This window comes from Mobula birostris, chromosome 22 (assembly GCF_030028105.1).
Source record: "Mobula birostris isolate sMobBir1 chromosome 22, sMobBir1.hap1, whole genome shotgun sequence".
In the NCBI taxonomy this organism is placed as follows: Eukaryota; Metazoa; Chordata; class Chondrichthyes; order Myliobatiformes; family Myliobatidae; genus Mobula; species Mobula birostris.
The window spans coordinates 52,982,735-53,002,544 of NC_092391.1; the positions used below are offsets into that span (position 1 = coordinate 52,982,735).

The window sequence follows — 19,810 nt, forward strand, 5'->3', positions numbered from 1 at the left end:
CACAGAGCCTGCGCGCCTGACCATCGACAACGCGCGGAGCCCCTCTGGGGTCGCGCATTTGGTCACTGAGTACGCGCGGGGCAACGCGGGGCCGCGCGCCTGACCTGACCACGGGGCTGCGACCGTGCGACGCTCGAGAGGGAATCCGGTCCGACTACTTTGGCGACGTGTAGCTCCGGTTTGGACTTATTTGGTTTCTGTTCGAAAGTTCTATCAATAAGTACAAACTAGTCTTTTAGAGGTAGTTATCAGATTAACAATATCCCGGTGTGTGGTTTTAAAGTTGGAGGTTTGAGACCCTGACAATTACGCGGAAGGTTAAACAAGGTAGTGAGTAGGGACACGAGTGCGGGTGATGGTGTTAAATGATTTGATTCGCGGACGCGAGTGTCCGGTAAACCTACCGACCCTCCCCGTCCGCGCCCCACCCTGCGGGCGAGTGTCCGGTAAACCCACCGACCCTCCCCGTCCGCGCCCCACCCTGCGGGCGAGTGTCCGGTAAACCCACCGACCCTCCGCGTCCGCGCCCCACCCTGCGGGCGAGTGTCCGGTAACCCCCCGACCCCAACCCCCGGTCCGCGCCCCACCCTGCGGGCGAGTGTCCGGTAAACCCACCGACCCTCCCCGTCCGCGCCCCACCCTGCGGGCGAGTGTCTGGTAAACCCACCGACCCTCCGCGTCCGCGCCCCACCCTGCGGGCGAGTGTCCGGTAACCCCCCGACCCCAACCCCCGCTCCGCGCCCCACCCTAGGGGCGAGTGTCCGGTAAACCCACCGACCCTCCCTGTCCTCGCCCCACCCTGCGGGCGAGTGTCTGGTAAAACCCCCGACCCCCCCCCCCCCGTCCGCGCCCCACCCTGCGGGCGAGTGTCCGGTAAATCCACCGACCCTCCCCGTCCGCGCCCCACCCTGTGGGCGAGTGTCCGGTAAACCCACCGACCCTCCCCATCCGAGCCCCACCCTAGGGGCGAGTATCCGGTAAACCCCCCGACCCCGCCCCCCCCCGGTCCACGCCCCACCCTGCGGGCGAGTGTCCGGTAAATCCACCGACCCTCCCTGTCCGCGCCCCACCCTGCGGGCGAGTGTCCGGTAAACCCACCGACCCCCCCACCGCGCCCCACCCTGCGGGCGAGTGTCCAGTAAACCCACCGACCCTCCCCGTCCGCGCCCCACCCTAGGGGCGAGTATCCGGTAAACCCCCCCGACCCCCCCCCCTCCCGGTCTGCGCCCCACCCTGCGGGCGAATGTCCGGTAAACCCACCGACCCTCCCCGTCCCACCCTGTGGGTGAGTGTCCGGTAAACCCAGCAGCCTTCTCTGTCCACACCCCAACCTGTGAGTGTCCGGCTAACGGGAATGGTATAGCCAGCAACATTCCTCATCCACACCCCACTCTGTGGGTGAGTGACCACTAAACCCACTAACTCTTCCTGTCCACATCCCACCCTACATTGAGTGTCCATCTCTTCCCTCCTCCCCCCCCCCCCCCCCCAAATGAGGAATGTCTGGCTAACAGGACTGGTCAACCCACCTCAGGAGTATGGTTACACCCCTCCCGCATCATACCCCACTCTGTGGTAAGTGACTGGCGAACGTGACCGAAACCGGAACCAGTCGATCTGATGTCCCTTTCATAGGGTCCGGTAATGAGCTGGTTATATCCCCACCCTGGGGTATGTGTGTGAGGCACACCAGACTGGTCACCTCTACCCGCCCCCCCATCCCGAATTCTGGTACAGAGCCTGGTTGCATACCCTCCCTAGCCACTTTACAGTGTGTGAGTAAGACCCCACTGGACCCATTACCTCTACCACTGCCCCATCCTGGGTGGTCCAGTACCAAACTCAGTCACTCACCACCTGTCCAAACTCAGTCACCTGTCCACGCATCACTCTGTGGTGTGCAAGTGCACCCCACAGGGCTGGAACTGGTAATATCCCACTCTTTACACAACCAGCAGATTGGACCTGAGATTGATCGGCCCCAATCCTCCCTGGAACCAAACCAGGCATCCCCTTTCCTCTTCCTCTTGAGAGGGGATCTCATGGAAGCCTATCAAATATTGAAAGGCCTACTTAGAGATTATGCTCCCTATAGTGAGGAAGTTAGGACCAGAGGGAACAGTATCAATACAAAAATGTTCAAAGTATACTTTATTATCAGAGTACATGTATATCACTATATATGACCCTGAGATTCGTTTTCCTGTGGGCATACTCAGCAAATTTATAGAATAGCAACTTTAACAGGATCTATGAAAGATCAACCAGAATGCAGAAGATGACAAACTGCAAATAACCATACATATAACCATATAACAATTACAGCACGGAAACAGGCCATCTCGGCCCTTCTAGTCCGTGCCGAACTCTTACACTCACCTAGTCCCACCGACCTGCACTCAGCCCATAACCCTCCATTCCTTTCCTGTCCATATATCTATCCAATTTAACTTTAAACGACAACATCAAACCTGCCTCAACCACTTCTGCTGGAAGCTCGTTCCACACAGCCACCACTCTCTGAGTAAAGAAGTTCCCCCTCATGTTACCCCTAAACTTTTGCACTTTAACTCTCAACTCATGTCCTCATGTTTGAATCTTACCCCATTCTCAATGGAAAAAGCCTGTCCACGTCAACTATTCCTCTCATAATCTTAAATACCTCTATCAAGTCCCCCCTCAACCTTCAACGTTCCAAAGAATAAAGACACAACTTGTTCAACCTTAATCTGTAGTTTAGGTGATGAAACCCAGCTAACATTCTAGTACATTCTAGTAAACCTTCTCTGTACTCTATTTTGTTGTCATCTTTCCTATAATTTGGTGACCAAAACTGTACACAATACTTCAAATTTGGCCTCACCAATGCCTTTACAATTTCAATATTACATCCTAACTCCTATACTCAATGCTCTGATTTATAAAGGCCAGCATACCAAAAGCTTTCTTCACCACCCTATCCACGAGATTCCACCTTCAGGGAACTATGCACCATTATTCCTAGATCCCTCTTCTACTGCATTCTTCAATGCCCTACCATTTACCATGTATGTCCTATTTTGATTAGTCCTACCAAAATGTAGCACCTCACACTTATCAGCATTAAACTCCATCTGCCATCTTTCTTTTTCTTTTTCAATCTCCAATCTCTTTATTAATTTCAAAGTATAGAAACAAAACATAGCAATAATACAAATAGTAGGAGAAATATTGTTACACTTAGGAAAAGTAATTGTAAAATCAAATAGTGTAAATTAACAAAGCTCCCAATCATGTAGAACTGACAATGGATAATACAAATCAAAAAAAAAACTGAAAAAAATCGTGAAAAAGAAAAAAAAAACAAAACCAAAAAACAGAAACCCCATCCCCAAAGAAAAACAGAATTAATCAACTAAACTAAAAGACTTGAGCAAAACTAACAACTTAAAAATGGAAAAGAAGAAAACCTTAGTGCCGACGACTCCATTCCCCTCCAACAACAGTACAGAGAGATAAAACAAGTTTGGAAATTATCAAATTACATCAAGTGAAAATGTTGAATGAATGGCCTCCAAGTTTTTTCAAAATTAATGGAAGGGTCATAAACTGCACTTCTAATTTTCTCCAAATTCAAACACACCATAGTTTGTGAAAACCAATGAAATACCTTAGGAAGGTTAATCTCTTTCCAATTCAACAAAATGGACCTTCTAGCCATTAAAGTAAGAAATGCAATCATCCTTCGTGATGAAGAGGTTGAATTATTTAAGTCTATCATTGGTAGTCCAAAGATAGCAGTAATTGGATGAGGTTGTAAATCTATGTTTAGGACCGTTGAAATAATATCAAAAATATCTTTCCAATATTTCTCCAACAAGGGACATGACCAAAACATGTGGGTTAAAGAAGCTATCTCGGAATGACATCTGTCACATATTGGATTAATATAAGAGTAATAACGAGATAGTTTATCTTTGGATATATGAGCCCTGTGCACTACTTTAAACTGTATCAACCTATGCTTAGCACATACAGAGGATGAATTCACCAACTGAAGAATTTTTTCCCATTTCTCAGTCGGTGTATTAATCTCAAGTTCTCTTTCCCAGTCAACTTTAATTTTATTAGAAGCATCAGGACATAAATTCATAATTATATATAATTGCTACTACACTTTTCTGAGAGAGATTTAAATCTAAGATTTTTTCCAAAATATCCATTGGATATGGGTGTGGAAAATTAGGGGAAACAGTAATTAAAAAGTTTCTAATCTGTAAATATCTAAAAAAGTGAGATCTGGGTAAATTATATTTATTAGAGAGTTGATCAAAAGACATAAAACAATTATCCAAAAATAAATCGCGAGAAGATATTATACCTTTCGTTTTCCAATCAAAGTAAGCTTGATCCATCGTGGAAGGTTGAAAAAGAAAATTTGATATAATGGGACTTGCTAGAATAAATTGATTAAACCCAAAAAATCTTGGGAATTGAAACCATATATGTAAAGTATGCTTAACTATTGGGTTATTCATTTGTTTATATAATTTAAAAGAAGTAAAAGGAAGTGAAGTTCCTAAAACTGAACCCAAGGAAAACCCTTGTAATGAATTAGATTCAAGATTTACCCAATGAGGGTTTAAAGATACGTCCAAATCTCGTAACCAAAATTTTAAATATCGAATATTAATTGCCCAGTAATAAAATCTAAAATTCGGGAGGGCGAGCCCCCACTCCTTTTTAGATTTCTGTAGATACCTTTTACCTAATCTAGGATTTTTATTCTGCCAAATATATGAGGAAATTTTTGAATCTACGTTATCAAAAAAAGATTTTGGGATGAAAATTGGAACCGATTGGAATATATACAAAAATTTGGGCAAAATGATCATCTTAATAGCATTAATCTGACCAATCAAAGACAAAGAGATTGGCGACCATTTGGTAAATAAAAGTTTAATCTGATCAATTAAAGGTAAAAAATTAGCTTTAAATAAATCTTTATATTTTTTCGTAATTGTTATCCCTAAATATATAAATGAATCAGTAACCAATTTAAATGGTAAACGTCCATAAGTAGGTACACGCTTATTTAAAGGGAATAATTCACTCTTATTAAGATTCAATTTGTAACCAGAGAAGTTACTAAATTGAGCTAACAGATCTAAGATAGCAGGAATTGACTTCTCCGGGTTAGAGATGTATAACAACAGATCATCTGCATATAATGATAATTTATGTATTTCGTTTCCACAGGTAATACCAACAATATTTGGCAAGTCACGAATAGCAATTGCTAAAGGTTCAAGAGCAGTATTGAATAGTAAAGGACTAAGAGGGCAACCTTGCCCAGTGCCACGAAAAAGACGAAAAAAAGGAGATCTATAATTATTTGTACAAACTGAGGTTACCGGGGAGTAATATAACAATTTAATCCAAGATATAAATGTCAAATTAAAATTAAATTTCTCAAGAACATTAAATAAATAAGGCCATTCAACTCTGTCAAAGGCTTTCTCAGCATCTAAAGAGATAATACATTCCGGGGTAGTAAATGAGGGGGTATAAACAATATTCATTAACCTCCTAATATTAAAGGATGAATAGCGATTCTTAATAAATCCGGTTTGATCCATAGAAATAATTTGAGGTAACACCTTCTCCAATCTAGTTGCTAGAATTTTTGAAAAAATTTTGAGTCTACATTCAGAAGAGATATCGGTCTGTATGATGCACAATCGGTAGGATCTTTATTCTTTTTAAGAATTAAGGAAATAGAGGCTTCGTAAAACGATTGTGGTAATTTACCTAAACTGATTGCTTCCTTGAATATTCTAGACAACTTAGAAGAAAGAATGGAGGAAAAAAATTTTAAAAAATTCCACTGTAAACCCATCCGGACCGGGTGCTTTACCGAAATTCAATGATGAGATTGCAGTTATTATTTCTTCCTCTGAAATGGAAGTTTCTAATGATAGGGACTGTTCGGTTGATAATTTCGGAAAACTCAATTTACCTAAAAAATCATACATGAAATTAGAATCATGAGGAAAATCAGAGTGATATAAAGAGGTATAAAATTCTTGAAAGGTTTGGTTTATCCCAACATGATCAACTGTGAAAGTATCATCCTGTTTGCGAATCTTAGTAATTTGACATTTAATCGAATCAAATTTCAATTGGTTGGCCAGTAATTTACCCGATTTATCGCTATGAATATAAAAATCACTTCTAGTTCTCATTAATTGATTTTCGATCGAGGACGTTAATAATAAGCTATGTTCCAATTGGAGTTCAACTCTGTGTTTGTACAGCTCCTTACTGGGAGAAATAGCATATTTTTTATTGACTTCTTTAATTTTATCAACCAACAAAAGTATTTCATTGTTAACACATCTTTTCAAACCAGCTGAATAGGAAATAATCTGACCACGGATATAAGCTTTAAAGGCTTCCCAAACAGTTCCATTGGAAACTTCTTCCGTAGTATTAGTTGAAAAGAAGAAATCAATCTGCTCCTTTATAAATTTGACAAAGTCCTGATTGTGAAGCAAAATAGGGTTAAATTGCCATTGTCTGCTAGTACAATAACTTGATGGAAAGTTTCATTGGAGCATGATCTGAAATAACAATACTGTCATAATTACAATCAACTACATATGGAATCAAACGAGAGTAATCAAGAAATAATCAATTCGAGAAAAAGAACGATGAACATGTGAAGAAAAGGAGAATTCCTTATCATTTGGACGTAGAAATCTCCAAATTTCTGAAATCCCAGAATCCAACATAAAAGAGTTAATAATAGTAGCCGACTTATTCGGTAAAGCTGGACTAGCTTTGGATCTGTCCAACATGGGATTCAAACATAAATTAAAATCACTGCCCATTATCAACATATACTCGTTTAAGTTAGGAAAGGAAATTAATAAGTGTTTTAAAAATTCAGGATAATCCACATTCACAATATGGGTGTTAAACATTAACCATAGCAACCTTTTTATTAAAAAGGACCACAGTAATTAACAGAAATCTGCCATTAGGATCTGAAATAATGTCTTGATGAATAAATGTAATTGAAGGATCAATAAAAATTGAAATGCCTTTAATTTTGGCTTGAGCATTTGAGTAGTATTGTTCCTTCCAAAACTTAAAGAAGCATTGATTGTCCTCTTTCCTAACATGAGTCTCTTGTGCAAAAATAATATGAGCATTCAGTCTTTGGAACACCTTGAAAACCTTTTTCCATTTTATTGGATGGTTTAAACCATTTGTATTCCAAGAGACAAAATTAATAGTATGAGCCATAATTGAGAATTAACCCTTTGGTGAGTAAGGGGTTAACCATAATGTGAGCTCATGAGATTGGAAGAGGAATACATGATTAGAGAGGAACCGGAAATCTCAACACTGCGGACATCTTTGTAGTTCTGAATCAGCCCAATAGAAAAAATTAGAAAAGAAAAAGACTATCCCTTCCACCAACCCCAAGAACCCAGAACTAAGCCAAAGAAGGCTGAAGAAAGCTCTAACTAAAACTGCCATCTTTCAGCCCACTCTTCTAACTGGCCTAAATCTCTCTGCAAGCTTTGAAAACCTACTTCATTATCAACAATACCACCTATCTTAGTATCATCTGCATATTTACTCATCCAATTTACCACCCCATCATCCAGATCATTAACGTATATGACAAATAACATTGGACTCAGTACAGATCCCTGAGGCACACCACTAGTCACCGGCCTCCAATCTGACAAACAGTTTTCCACCACCACTCTGGCGTCTCCCATTCAGCCACTGAAAACTGAAAAAGCGTGTGTGAGCAAGGAGGCCTACAAACCTGACTCAGTTACACCAGTTCTGTCTGGAGGAATGGAACAAAATTCTAGCAACTTAGTGTGAGAAGCTTGTGGAAGGCAATCCAGAATGTTTGACCCAAGTTAAACAATTTAAAGGCAATGCTACCAAATACTTACAAAGTGTATGTAAACTTCTGACCCACTGGTAAAGTGATGAAGAAATAAAAGCTGAAATAAATCATTCTCTCTACTATTCTGACATTTCACATTCTTAAAAAAAAGTAGTGATCCTAACTGACCTAAGACAGGGAATGTTTTCCAGGATTAAATGTCAGGGATTGTGAAAAACTGAGTTTAAATATATTTGGCTAAGGTGTATGTAAACTTCTGACTTCAATTGTAGATGTGCTCAATGGTTGGGAGGGGTCTACCTGTGATAGACTGGGCCATATCCACTATTTTATGTAAGATTTCTGTTCAAGAGCATTGGTGTTTCCATACCAGACTGTGATGCAGCCAGTCAATATACTTTCCTGTACACATCTATAGAAGTTTGCCGAAGTTTTACATGTCATGCTGAATTGTGCATTCTTTGTAATTACACGTGCTGGGCCTAGAGCAGGTCCTCCAAAATAATAACAGAGAAATTTAACATTGCTGATCCTCTCCACTTCGGATCTCTCCTGAAGTCAGTAATCAGCTCCTTGGTCTTGCTGATAATGAGTGAGAGGTTGTTGTGACACTACTCAACCAGATTTTCAATCCCCCTCCTTTATGCTGATTCATCACCACCTTTGAATCGGCCTGTGACAGTGATGTATCAGCAAACTTAAATGTCGCATTGCAGCTGTGCTTAGCCACACAGTCATACAATAAGTGTAAAGTGAGCAGAGCAGCGGACTGAGCACAGTCACACAGTCAGTGTGAAGTGAGTAGAGCAGGAACTGACGACACGGTCACACAGTCAGTGTGAAGTGAGCAGAGCAGGGACTGAGCACAGTCACACAGTCAGTGTGAAGTGAGCAGAGCAGGGACTGAGCACAGTCACACAGTCAGTGTGAAGTGAGTAGAACAGGGACTGAGCGCAGTCACACAGTCAGTGTGAAGTGAGTAGAGCAGGGACTGAGCACAGTCACACAGTCAGTGTGAAGTGAGCAGAGCAGGGACTGAGCACAGTTACACGGTCAGTGTGAAGTGAGCAGAGCAGGGACTGAGCACAGTCACACAGTCAGTGTGAAGTGAGCAGAGCAGGGACTGAGCACAGTCACACAGTCAGTGTGAAGTGAGCAGAGCAGCGGACTGAGCACAGTCACACAGTCAGTGTGAAGTGAGTAGAGCAGGGACTGAGCACAGTCACACAGTCAGTGTGAAGTGAGCAGAGCAGGGACTGACGACACAGTCACACAGTCAGTGTGAAGTGAGTAGAGCAGGGACTGACGACACGTTCACACAGTCAGTGTGAAGTGAGTAGAGCAGGGACTGAGCACAGTCACACAGTCAGTGTGAAGTGAGCAGAGCAGGGACTGAGCACAGTCACACAGTCAGTGTGAAGTGAGCAGAGCAGGGACTGAGCACAGTCACACAGTCAGTGTGAAGTGAGTAGAGCAGGGACTGAGCACAATCACACAGTCAGTGTGAAGTGAGTAGAGCAGCGGACTGAGCACAGTCACACAGTCAGTGTGAAGTGAGCAGAGCAGCGGACTGAGCACAGTCACACAGTCAGTGTGAAGTGAGCAGAGCAGGGACTGACGACACAGTCACACAGTCAGTGTGAAGTGAGTAGAGCAGGGACTGAGCACAGTCACACAGTCAGTGTGAAGTGAGTAGAGCAGCGGACTGAGCACAGTCACACAGTCAGTGTGAAGTGAGTAGAGCAGCGGACTGAGCACAGTCACACAGTCAGTGTGAAGTGAGCAGAGCAGGGACTGAGCACAGTCATACAGTCAGTGTGAAGTGAGCAGAGCAGCGGACTGAGCACAGTCACACTGTCAGTGTGAAGTGAGTAGAGCAGCGGACTGAGCACAGTCACACAGTCAGTGTGAAGTGAGTAGAGCAGCGGACTGAGCACAGTCACACAGTCAGTGTGAAGTGAGCAGAGCAGCGGACTGAGCACAGTCACACAGTCAGTGTGAAGTGAGTAGAACAGGGACTGAGCACAGTCACACAGTCAGTGTGAAGTGAGTAGAGCAGCGGACTGAGCACAGTCACACAGTCAGTGTGAAGTGAGCAGAGCAGCGGACTGAGCACAGTCACACAGTCAGTGTGAAGTGAGTAGAACAGGGACTGAGCACAGTCACACAGTCAGTGTGAAGTGAGTAGAGCAGGGACAGCACAGTCACACAGTCAGTGTGAAGTGAGCAGAGCAGCGGACTGAGTACAGTCACACAGTCAGTGTGAAGTGAGTAGAGCAGCGGACTGAGCACAGTCACACAGTCAGTGTGAAGTGAGTAGAGCAGCGGACTGAGCACAGTCACACAGTCAGTGTGAAGTGAGTAGAGCAGGGACTGAGCACAGTCACACAGTCAGTGTGAAGTGAGTAGAGCAGCGGACTGAGCACAGTCACACAGTCAGTGTGAAGTGAGCAGAGCAGCGGACTGAGCACAGTCACACAGTCAGTGTGAAGTGAGTAGAGCAGGGACTGAGCACAGTCACACAGTCAGTGTGAAGTGAGCAGAGCAGCGGACTGAGCACAGTCACACAGTCAGTGTGAAGTGAGCAGAGCAGCGGACTGAGCACAGTCACACAGTCAGTGTGAAGTGAGTAGAGCAGGGACTGAGCACAGTCACACAGTCGGTGTGAAGTGAGCAGAGCAGCGGACTGAGCACAGTCACACAGTCAGTGTGAAGTGAGCAGAGCAGCGGACTGAGCACAGTCACACAGTCAGTGTGAAGTGAGTAGAGCAGGGACTGAGCACAGTCACACAGTCAGTGTGAAGTGAGCAGAGCAGGGACTGAGCACAGTCACACAGTCAGTGTGAAGTGAGTAGAGCAGCGGACTGAGCACAGTCACACAGTCAGTGTGAAGTGAGCAGAGCAGCGGACTGAGCACAGTCACACAGTCAGTGTGAAGTGAGTAGAGCAGGGACTGAGCACAGTCACACAGTCAGTGTGAAGTGAGCAGAGCAGCGGACTGAGCACAGTCACACAGTCAGTGTGAAGTGAGCAGAGCAGCGGACTGAGCACAGTCACACAGTCAGTGTGAAGTGAGTAGAGCAGGGACTGAGCACAGTCACACAGTCGGTGTGAAGTGAGCAGAGCAGCGGACTGAGCACAGTCACACAGTCAGTGTGAAGTGAGCAGAGCAGCGGACTGAGCACAGTCACACAGTCAGTGTGAAGTGAGTAGAGCAGGGACTGAGCGCAGTCACACAGTCAGTGTGAAGTGAGCAGAGCAGGGACTGAGCACACAGCCTTGTGCATCTGCGCTGATGGAAATCATGGAGGAAATATTGTTGAAGATTTTTCATGGAAAGAATTTCTGGCAAAGTTGGAAACCTCCTCAATGTACAGTGCTGGTATTCCTGGGGCTCTGACACAAGGTGTCAGCTGGACAATGTCAGAATCTTCATGGAGTTTTTTTCTCTTTCTCCAGGTAACTATTAGGAGGTTCGAATTTGTATGCGCATATAAAACACAATGAGTGGAAGAGCCCGTTCGCGAGCCCGTGGCAGGGATCGCTTCCCTGAATTAAGTTCACACCCTCTTGCCCCAATGCCGGTATGTCTTTTTGCTCATTTGCAACTTAGATAATATAGATCATATTCAGTAAGTATAACCTGCGTGTCATCTATTGCCATTTCAATATTAATAAGAAGCATTTTACATAAAAATCTAATGACACTGACAGCTACATCCTGATGCAACTTTTTTCTAAGAATTTCTGTAATTGTCTAAAAGTTGAACTGAACACACTCAATGAGCTCCTGACTTCAAGAAACAAAACTAATAAATCCCAGTGCCACGGGTTTAATATCATTGGCACATGTTGTGTAATGTGTTGTTTTGTCTCTACATTGCAATGCATAATAAAGCTATACATACAATCAAAAGTATGATTAAGAAAGATAGTTAAAGTAGTAGTGCAAAAAGTGAGGATGATAAAAATACTGAGGTAGTGCACATCGTCCATTCTGAAATTTGAGGAGCAAAACTTGTTCCTAAAATGTTGCATGTGGGTCTTCAGGCTCCTGCACCTCCTTGATGGTAGCAATGAGAAGGTGGCATGTCTTGGGCGATTGGGGGGGGAGGTCTTTAATGATGGATGCTGCCATTTCTGAGGCATCATCTTTTGAAGATGTTCTGGATGCTGGGGAAGCTAGTGTCCGTGACAGTGATGCAACCAGTTAGAATTCTCTCCATGGTACATCGGTAGAAATTTGCGAGTGTCTTTGGAGTCTTACCACTTCTCAAATTCCTAATGAAATACTGCATAGAACAAGAGGCTTCAGTGATGATGTGTTTGTGAATGGTGACGTTTTTACCTTGCACTGATGTAATTTTTGTTTTGAATAGAACAGTTACTTAAATGTTAGTTACTGTGTTCAGATTTATTAAGTTATCATTAGTTAAGATGACTATTGAGTTCAAGGGTAGCGGGGTGGAGATATGTCTACCAAAGGAGGTGTAAGGTTCTCCTTCCCTCCGTTAGCCTGCACGTCATCCTTGGGCAAGGTGTAGCACCTGCTTTGCTGATCAGGGTCACGTGAAGCCGTGGGAACAGGTGATGGATAGTTGTATGAGCAGCTGGTGCATAATGCATCCTGTTTATGTGACCACTGACTCCAGGCAGACAATCTCTGAAGAGTATTAATAATGGTTGGAGTCACCTGTCTTGTAAAGACACTGCCCAGAAGAAGGCAATGGCAAACCACTTCGGAGGAAAAATTTGCCAAGAACAATCATGGTCATGTTCAAGATGATGATTGCCCACGTCGTATGACAGGGACGTAATAATGATGATGACCCTCATAAATACCAGTAAGAGTGAGTTGTGCTGGGATGATACCTGAATGGAAAGATGAAATCTGGAACAAGTTGTATAAATGTACAAAAAGAATTAAATTTTTGAAGGGTGATCTGTTTAGGTCTTCATTCAACTTCCTTAATCAACTTCTTAAATCTTAAAATTAAAGCTAGGCCATTTGGTTTTGAATTTCAAAAATGGCTGTATGGGCCACTGGGACTGGATAGTAAACTGCTGAATCTTTGAAATGATGAATTTCCACCTTGCAATTTAGGCATCTTCTGCACTACTTCCCTCAATTTCACTCAGCGAAGCGAAGCCTGAACTCCTTGGTCGTGGTCGACAGCGAGGGCAGCCTGGAGGAGCCGGGTCCAAAGATGGTGAGCTTTGATGTTTGCACTGCTTGTATTGTTGGTTCTTGCCATATAAATATTACAACATTTATATGTAAATTTTGTGAGCTTCTGATAGATAATCATTCTGAATGTAAAATCAAGCACTTGTTTGTGTGTGTGAGAATGTGCCCAAGGAGATCAGTGCTCAAACCTTGGACTAAATGTTCAATAAATTCAGAGCTGAAAACATTGCTATTAGGTTTAGGACTGGTTAATTCTGACCAGTAGTTTCTGACATTGGTAGCATACTTTATGTGGTCTTTCACTCTCAACTGCAGCTTCAGTCGTAAGTACAATGCTTCTTCACTAATTTTCTTTTTCTGATAACGCTAGTTATTTCTTTAAAGATCATGGAACATATTTCCTGGTAAATCTCCTCTGCACCCTCTCTAAAACTTACACATCCTTTCTATAATGAGGTGACAAGAACTGAACACAATGCTCCAGGTGTGGTCTAACCAGCATTTTATAGAGCTGCAAAATTACGGCTCTGGAGCTTGGATTGATAAAGGTCCAGTTCTGCAATACACCTTCATAACTGCCCTGTCAACTTGCGTAAGACAGCTTTGAGGGATCTATGGACATGAACTCCAAGCTCCCTCTGTTCCTCCACACTGCTGAGAATCCTGCTATTAACCCTTTATTCTGCTCTAAAAAGTTCAGCTTTTCACATTGCATCAGTTCAGATTTTTGGATTGAATCCCATTTCCCACTTCTCAGCCCAGCTCTGCTTTGTATCAAAGTCATGTTGTGACTTACTACAACCACCAACCTTTGTGTCATTTGCAAACTTACTACCCCACCCTTTCACTTCCTAATCCAAGTCATTTATAAAAGTCACAAAGAGCAGGGGACCCAGAAGAGATCCTTATGGAACATCTTAATCTAGACAAAAGGAAGGAGAAAGCTTACTTTAGGAAGCAAGAATCAGACTGGGCTCTGAGGCTTATAAGGTTGTCATGAAGAAACTTAAGGACTTAGAGGAGCGAGAAGGGGATGTCAGAGAGCTTTGGCAAGGAGGATTAAGGAAAATACCAAGACGTCCTGCATGTACAAAAAGGATGACGAGATGTTTCACGTCTTGTCAACCACGTTCCTTTATCCTACCATTCTATCCCTGCCTCAAAAGGATAAACCTATCCAGAATGCCCTGTAAGTGTTCCCTGAACAATCCCCACATTTCTGTTGTGCATATCCCTGAGTGCATCTGTTCCCAATTTATGCTCCCACTTTCCTGTTGAATAGATAATACCATCTGCTCCTGTCTGTCTAAAGCTATGAAAAAGGTCAGGGAGTTGTGGTTACTGTCTCTGAAATGCTCTCCCTGTCACCTGACCTGGATCATTGCCTAGCACCAGATTCAATATGTCCTCTCCTAATCAGCCTGTCCACATTTTGTCAAGAATTCTTCTTGGACACACCTAACAAATTCCACCCCCTCTAAACCTTCTTGCGCTAAGGAAATACGAATCAAAATTAGGGAAGTTGAAGTCTCCCATGTGAACTACCCTGTTATTTTTACATCTTTCCAAAATCTGCCTTATGATCTGTGTCTTTTTTGCTATTTGGGGGTGGGGGGGAGGAGGTGTGATTGCTCCCTTCCATGTTTCTGACTTCCACCCACACTGACTCCATAGACAACCCCTCCATAATGCCCTCCCTTTCTGTAGCTGTATTACAATCCCTGATTAACAATGCCACTGTCCCACCTCTTTTACCTCTCTCTATATCCCTTTTGAAACTTTTAAACCCTGGGACATCCTGCAGTCATTGCTGGCCTCAAGGCTCCAGAGCTTTTGTAGAAAAGCATGCGGGTGCCCGGATTCATGTATGGGTAAATGTTGATCAAATGCACCTGCTGTGAGAGTATATCTTTTAAAAAAAAGTATTCACCATGTCTAAGGTACAATGTCCTGTAACTGAAAATTTAATTTTGGTAATTGTTTGGAGTACCACCCAATACAGTCAAGTTACATAAGAGCATAAGATATAGGAGCAGAATTAGACTATTTGGCCCATCTAGTCTGAGCCTCCATTTCATCGTGGCTAGTCCATTTTCCTCTCAGCCCCAATCTCCTGCCTTCTCCCTGTATCCCTTCATGCCCTGACTAAACAAGAATCTATCAACCTCTGCCTTAAACATACATAAAGACTTGGCCTCCACAGATGTCTGTGGCAACGAATTGCACAGATTCACCTGTTTCTGGCTAAAGAAATTCCTCCTCATCTCTGTTCTAAAAGTACGCCCCTTTATTCTGAGACTGTGCCCTCTGGTCTTAGACTCACCCATGATAGGAAACATCCTCTCCACATCCACTCTGTCGAGGCCTTTCAATATTCAATAGGTTTCAATGAGGTCACCCCTTATTCTAGAGAGTATTTGCCCAGAGCCATCAAACATTGCTCAGGCATGTGGCATATTTTTATGGTTGTAGAGTCATGGTGTTGCATGGCCCTCATGTTTATAGCCAACTTTTTTACCATCTACATCTGCCTTCCTAGGAGTGGTTGTCTAAATACCTCTTAAATGTGATGATAGTATTTTGTTGAAAGGACGAAATTGCTCCACTATACTCAGTTTGACATCTGACAGTTTCTTTTGATTTCTTGGAAATGTAGTTGAGGTGATATCTGCTGGATTTAAAGAAATGTCCTTAATGGAAAGAGGTGGTCGGCGGCGAGATTTTCATGACCTTGGAATTAACACTAGAATGGCTATGGAGCATGTCAAGGATTCCAAAGCAGGTAAAGGCTAATGTGAAACAGTCCAGAGTTTGAAGTTATCTGTAATGATCATATTCTATAGTTGAACCTTTCTTATATTTTGATTGTTTTTCCTTCTGATTCCAAATCTTCACTGAGGAAATGTTTAAGTACTGTTCTAAATTACACCAAATAAAACTTTTTTTATCAAAGTATTATTAACAAGGCCGGCTGGTGGCATGGTGGCATAGTGGCATCAGCGCCGGACTTTGGAATGAAGGCTCCAGAGTTCGAATCCAGCCGGCTGTCTTGCATACTTTCCATCCGTGCTGGGTTGAGCGTCAAGCTAGCAACTCGGCCTCGTAAAAATAAGAAAGCCTGCTAAAAAAATGCCGTCATGACAGCGTCCCGACGACTCCACTCAGAGTTAAAGGGTTTTCTTCATTTTTATTAACAAAGAAAAATAGCAGACATATTATAATACAACCAATCATTTTATGCCAGTTACAAAAAGACCCCCCACCCTCAATAAACAAGAACAAATAGAACCAGCTAGACCAGTCAAAAATAGATACAAAGGCCTAGTGTAAATATAAAGATAGAGCACCTTACACATTCAAATAATTTTTTTAGCATCCATATTTTTGACAAAACTTAAAAAAAGTTGCCAAGTGGTGTTAAATCTTGCAGACTGCCCCCGACTGAATAGCTGATCTTTTCAAATTTTATAAAGTACATGATATCTTTGATCCAATGTCCATATGTTGGCGGGGAAGAGTCTTTCCTTTTGCACAAGATGAGCCTTCTGGCAAGAAGTGAACAAAAAGCGATGAGCAACACACATAAAAGTTGCTGGTGAACGCAGCAGGCCAGGCAGCATCTCTAGGAAGAGGTGCAGTCGACGTTTCAGGCCGAGACCCTTCGTCAGGACTAACTGGAGGAAGAGTGAGTAAGGGATTTGAAAGTTGGAGGGGGAGGGGGAGATCCAAAATGATAGGAGAAGACAGGAGGGGGAGGGATGGAGCCAAAAGCTGGACAGGTGATAGGCAAAAGGGATATGAGAGGATCATGGGACTGGAGGTCCCAGAAGAAAGACAGGGGCGGGGGGGGGGACCCAGAGGATGGGCAAGGGGTATATTCAGAGGGACAGAGGGAGAAAAAGGAGAGTGAGAGAAAGAATGTGTGTATAAAAATAAGTAACAGATGGGGTACGAGGGGGAGGTGGGGCATTAGCGGAAGTTAGAGAAGTCGATGTTCATGCCATCAGGTTGGAGGCTACCCAGACGGAATATAAGGTGTTCCTCCAACCTGAGTGTGGCTTCATCTTTACAGTAGAGGAGGCCATGGATAGACATGTCAGAATGGGAATGGGATGTGGAAATAAAATGTGTGGCCACTGGGAGATCCTGCTTTCTCTGGTGGACAGAGCGTAGATGTTCAGCAAAGCGGTCTCCCAGTCTGCGTCGGGTCTCGCCAATATATAAAAGGCCACATCGGGGGCACCGGACGCAGTATATCACCCCAGCCAACTCACAGGTGAAGTGTTGCCTCACCTGGGAGGACTGTTTGGGGCCCTGAATGGTGGTAAGGGAGGAAGTGTAAGGGCATGTGTAGCACTTGTTTTGCTTACACGGATAAGTGCCAGGAGGGAGATCAGTGGGGAGGGATGGGGGGGACGAATGGACAAGGGAGTTGCGTAGGGAGCGATCCCTGCAGAATGCAGAGAGAGGAGAGGAGGGAAAGATGTGCTTAGTGGTGGGATCCCGTTGGAGGTGGCGTAAGTTATGGAGAATAATATGTTAGACCCAGAGGCTGGTGGGGTGGTAGGTGAGGACCAGGGGAACCCTATTCCTAGTGGGGTGGTGGGAGGATGGAGTGAGAGCAGATGTACGTGAAATGAGGGAGATGCGTTTAAGAGTAGAGTTGATAGTGGAGGAAGGGAAGCCCCTTTCTTTAAAAAAGGAAGACGTCTCCCTCGTCCTAGAATGAAAAGCCTCATCCTGAGAGCAGATGTGGCGGAGACGGAGGAATTGCGAGAAGCAGATGGCGTTTTTGCAAGAGACAGGGTGAGAAGAGGAATAGTCCAGATAGCTGTGAGAGTCAGTAGGCTTATAGTAGACATCAGTGGATAAGATGTCTCCCGAGACAGAGACAGAAAGATCCAGAAAGGGGAGGGAGGTGTCGAAAATGGACCAGGTAAACTTGAGGGCAGGGTGAAAGTTGGAGGCAAAGTTAATAAAGTCAACGAGTTCTGCATGCGTGCAGGAAGCAGCGCCAATGTGGTCGTCGATGTAGCGAAGGAAAAGTGGGGGACAGACACCGGAATATTTTTTTTTATTTCAAAATATACTTTATTCAGAAATAAATATATACAATAAACCATTCAATAACTTCTCATCCTTTACATACGTTTCTATTATAGTCAGTACATATCCGTATTTATAGCCACCCACGTGGCACTCCAGTAGTTCAGCTTACCATATCATTGTTGAGGGGTATACTCCCCGCTCCCGACCCCTCCCGCTCCCACGGGTGGAGAAACCTATACTGTGGTCCTTCCCCACCGGGCCCTTGTGGTGGCTGCACCGAGTTTCAGTGCGTCCCTCAGCACGTACTCCTGCAGCCGAGAATGTGCCAGTCGGCAGCATTCTCCCACGGACATCTCCATGTGCTGGTAGATCATCAAGTTTCGAGCCGACCAAAGAGCGTCTTTCACCGAGTTGATGATCTGCCAGCAGCACCGGATGTTGGTCTCCGTGTGCGTCCCCGGGAACAGCCCGTAGATCACGGAGTCCTCTGTTACGCAGCTGCTGGGGATGAAACGTGACACTAGCCCGTCCATCCTCCTCCACACCCTCTTTGCGAACTGGCAGTGTGCAAAGAGGTGGGTCACAGACTCCTCCTCACTGCAGTCCTCCCGTGGGCAGTGGGGTGCGGAGACGACATTCCGGGCGTACAGGAGGGCTCTGACTGGGAGGGCCCCTCTCACCGCCAGCCAGGCGAGGTCTTGGTGCCTGTTGGTGAGATCTGGCGATGAAGCATTTTGCCAGATGAACTGGACAGTCTGCTCAGGGAACCACCCCACTGTGTCCATCACGTCCTTCTCCTGCAGTGCCTGCAGAACACTACGTGCCGACCACTGCCTGATGGCCCTGTGGTCAAAGGCGTTCTCCTGGAAGAACTTTGCTACGTAGGACAGGTATGCCGGCAACGACCAGCTGACTGGGGCGTTGCGCGGGAGTGGGGCCAGACCCATCCTTCGTAGCCAGGGCGACAGGTAGAACCTGGGCACATAGTGGTACTTGGTGCCCACATACCTGGGCTCGACACACAACCTGATGCAGCCACATACGAAGCTGGCCATCAGGGTGAGGGCGACATTGGGGACGTTCTTGCCCCCGTTGTCCAGGGACTTGTGAATGACGGTCCGTCTAACCCGCTCCATCTTGGATCCCCAGGCGAATCTGAAGACAGCCCGGGTGATTTCCGAGCTGTAGGAGCGGGGGACAGGCCAGACCTGCGCCAAGTACAGCAGCCCTGAGAGCACCTCACACCTGATGACCAGGTTCTTGCCCGTTATCGACAGGGAGCGCCCTCCCCACAGTCCCAATTTCTGTTTCACCTTGGCAGTCCACTCCTGCCAGTTCTTGTTGCACGCCTCAGCCCCTCCGAACCAGATCCCCAACACCTTCACGTGGTCAGACCTGATGATGAAGAGGACGCTGGATCGGTCGGGCCAGTTGCCGAAGAGCATGGCTTCGCTCTTCGTGCGGTTGACCCTGGCCCTGACGCTAGCTCGAACTGTTGGCAGGTGCTAATCAACCTGAGAACTGACCTCGGATCAGAACAGAAGATGGTGACGTCGTCCATGTACAGGGAGGTTTTCACTTGGGTCCCTCCACTGCCTGGCAGCGTCACCCCTCTTATGCCCTCATCCCTCCTGATGGCTTCAGCAAAGGGTTCTATG

General features: G+C 44.9%; 1 protein-coding gene across 1 annotated transcript in view; it reads left to right on the plus strand.

The window, feature by feature from the left end:
• The first annotated feature begins 355 nt into the window (after positions 1 to 355).
• Positions 356 to 19,810, plus strand: part of piwil1 (piwi-like RNA-mediated gene silencing 1) — a 100,001-nt gene continuing 80,546 nt past the window's right edge. The window contains exons 1-4 of the mRNA XM_072239976.1: positions 356 to 498; positions 752 to 925; positions 13,055 to 13,125; positions 15,760 to 15,885. Of these exons, the coding sequence (XP_072096077.1) occupies positions 356 to 498; positions 752 to 925; positions 13,055 to 13,125; positions 15,760 to 15,885 (514 nt within the window). The remainder of the gene's footprint in view (positions 499 to 751; positions 926 to 13,054; positions 13,126 to 15,759; positions 15,886 to 19,810) is intronic.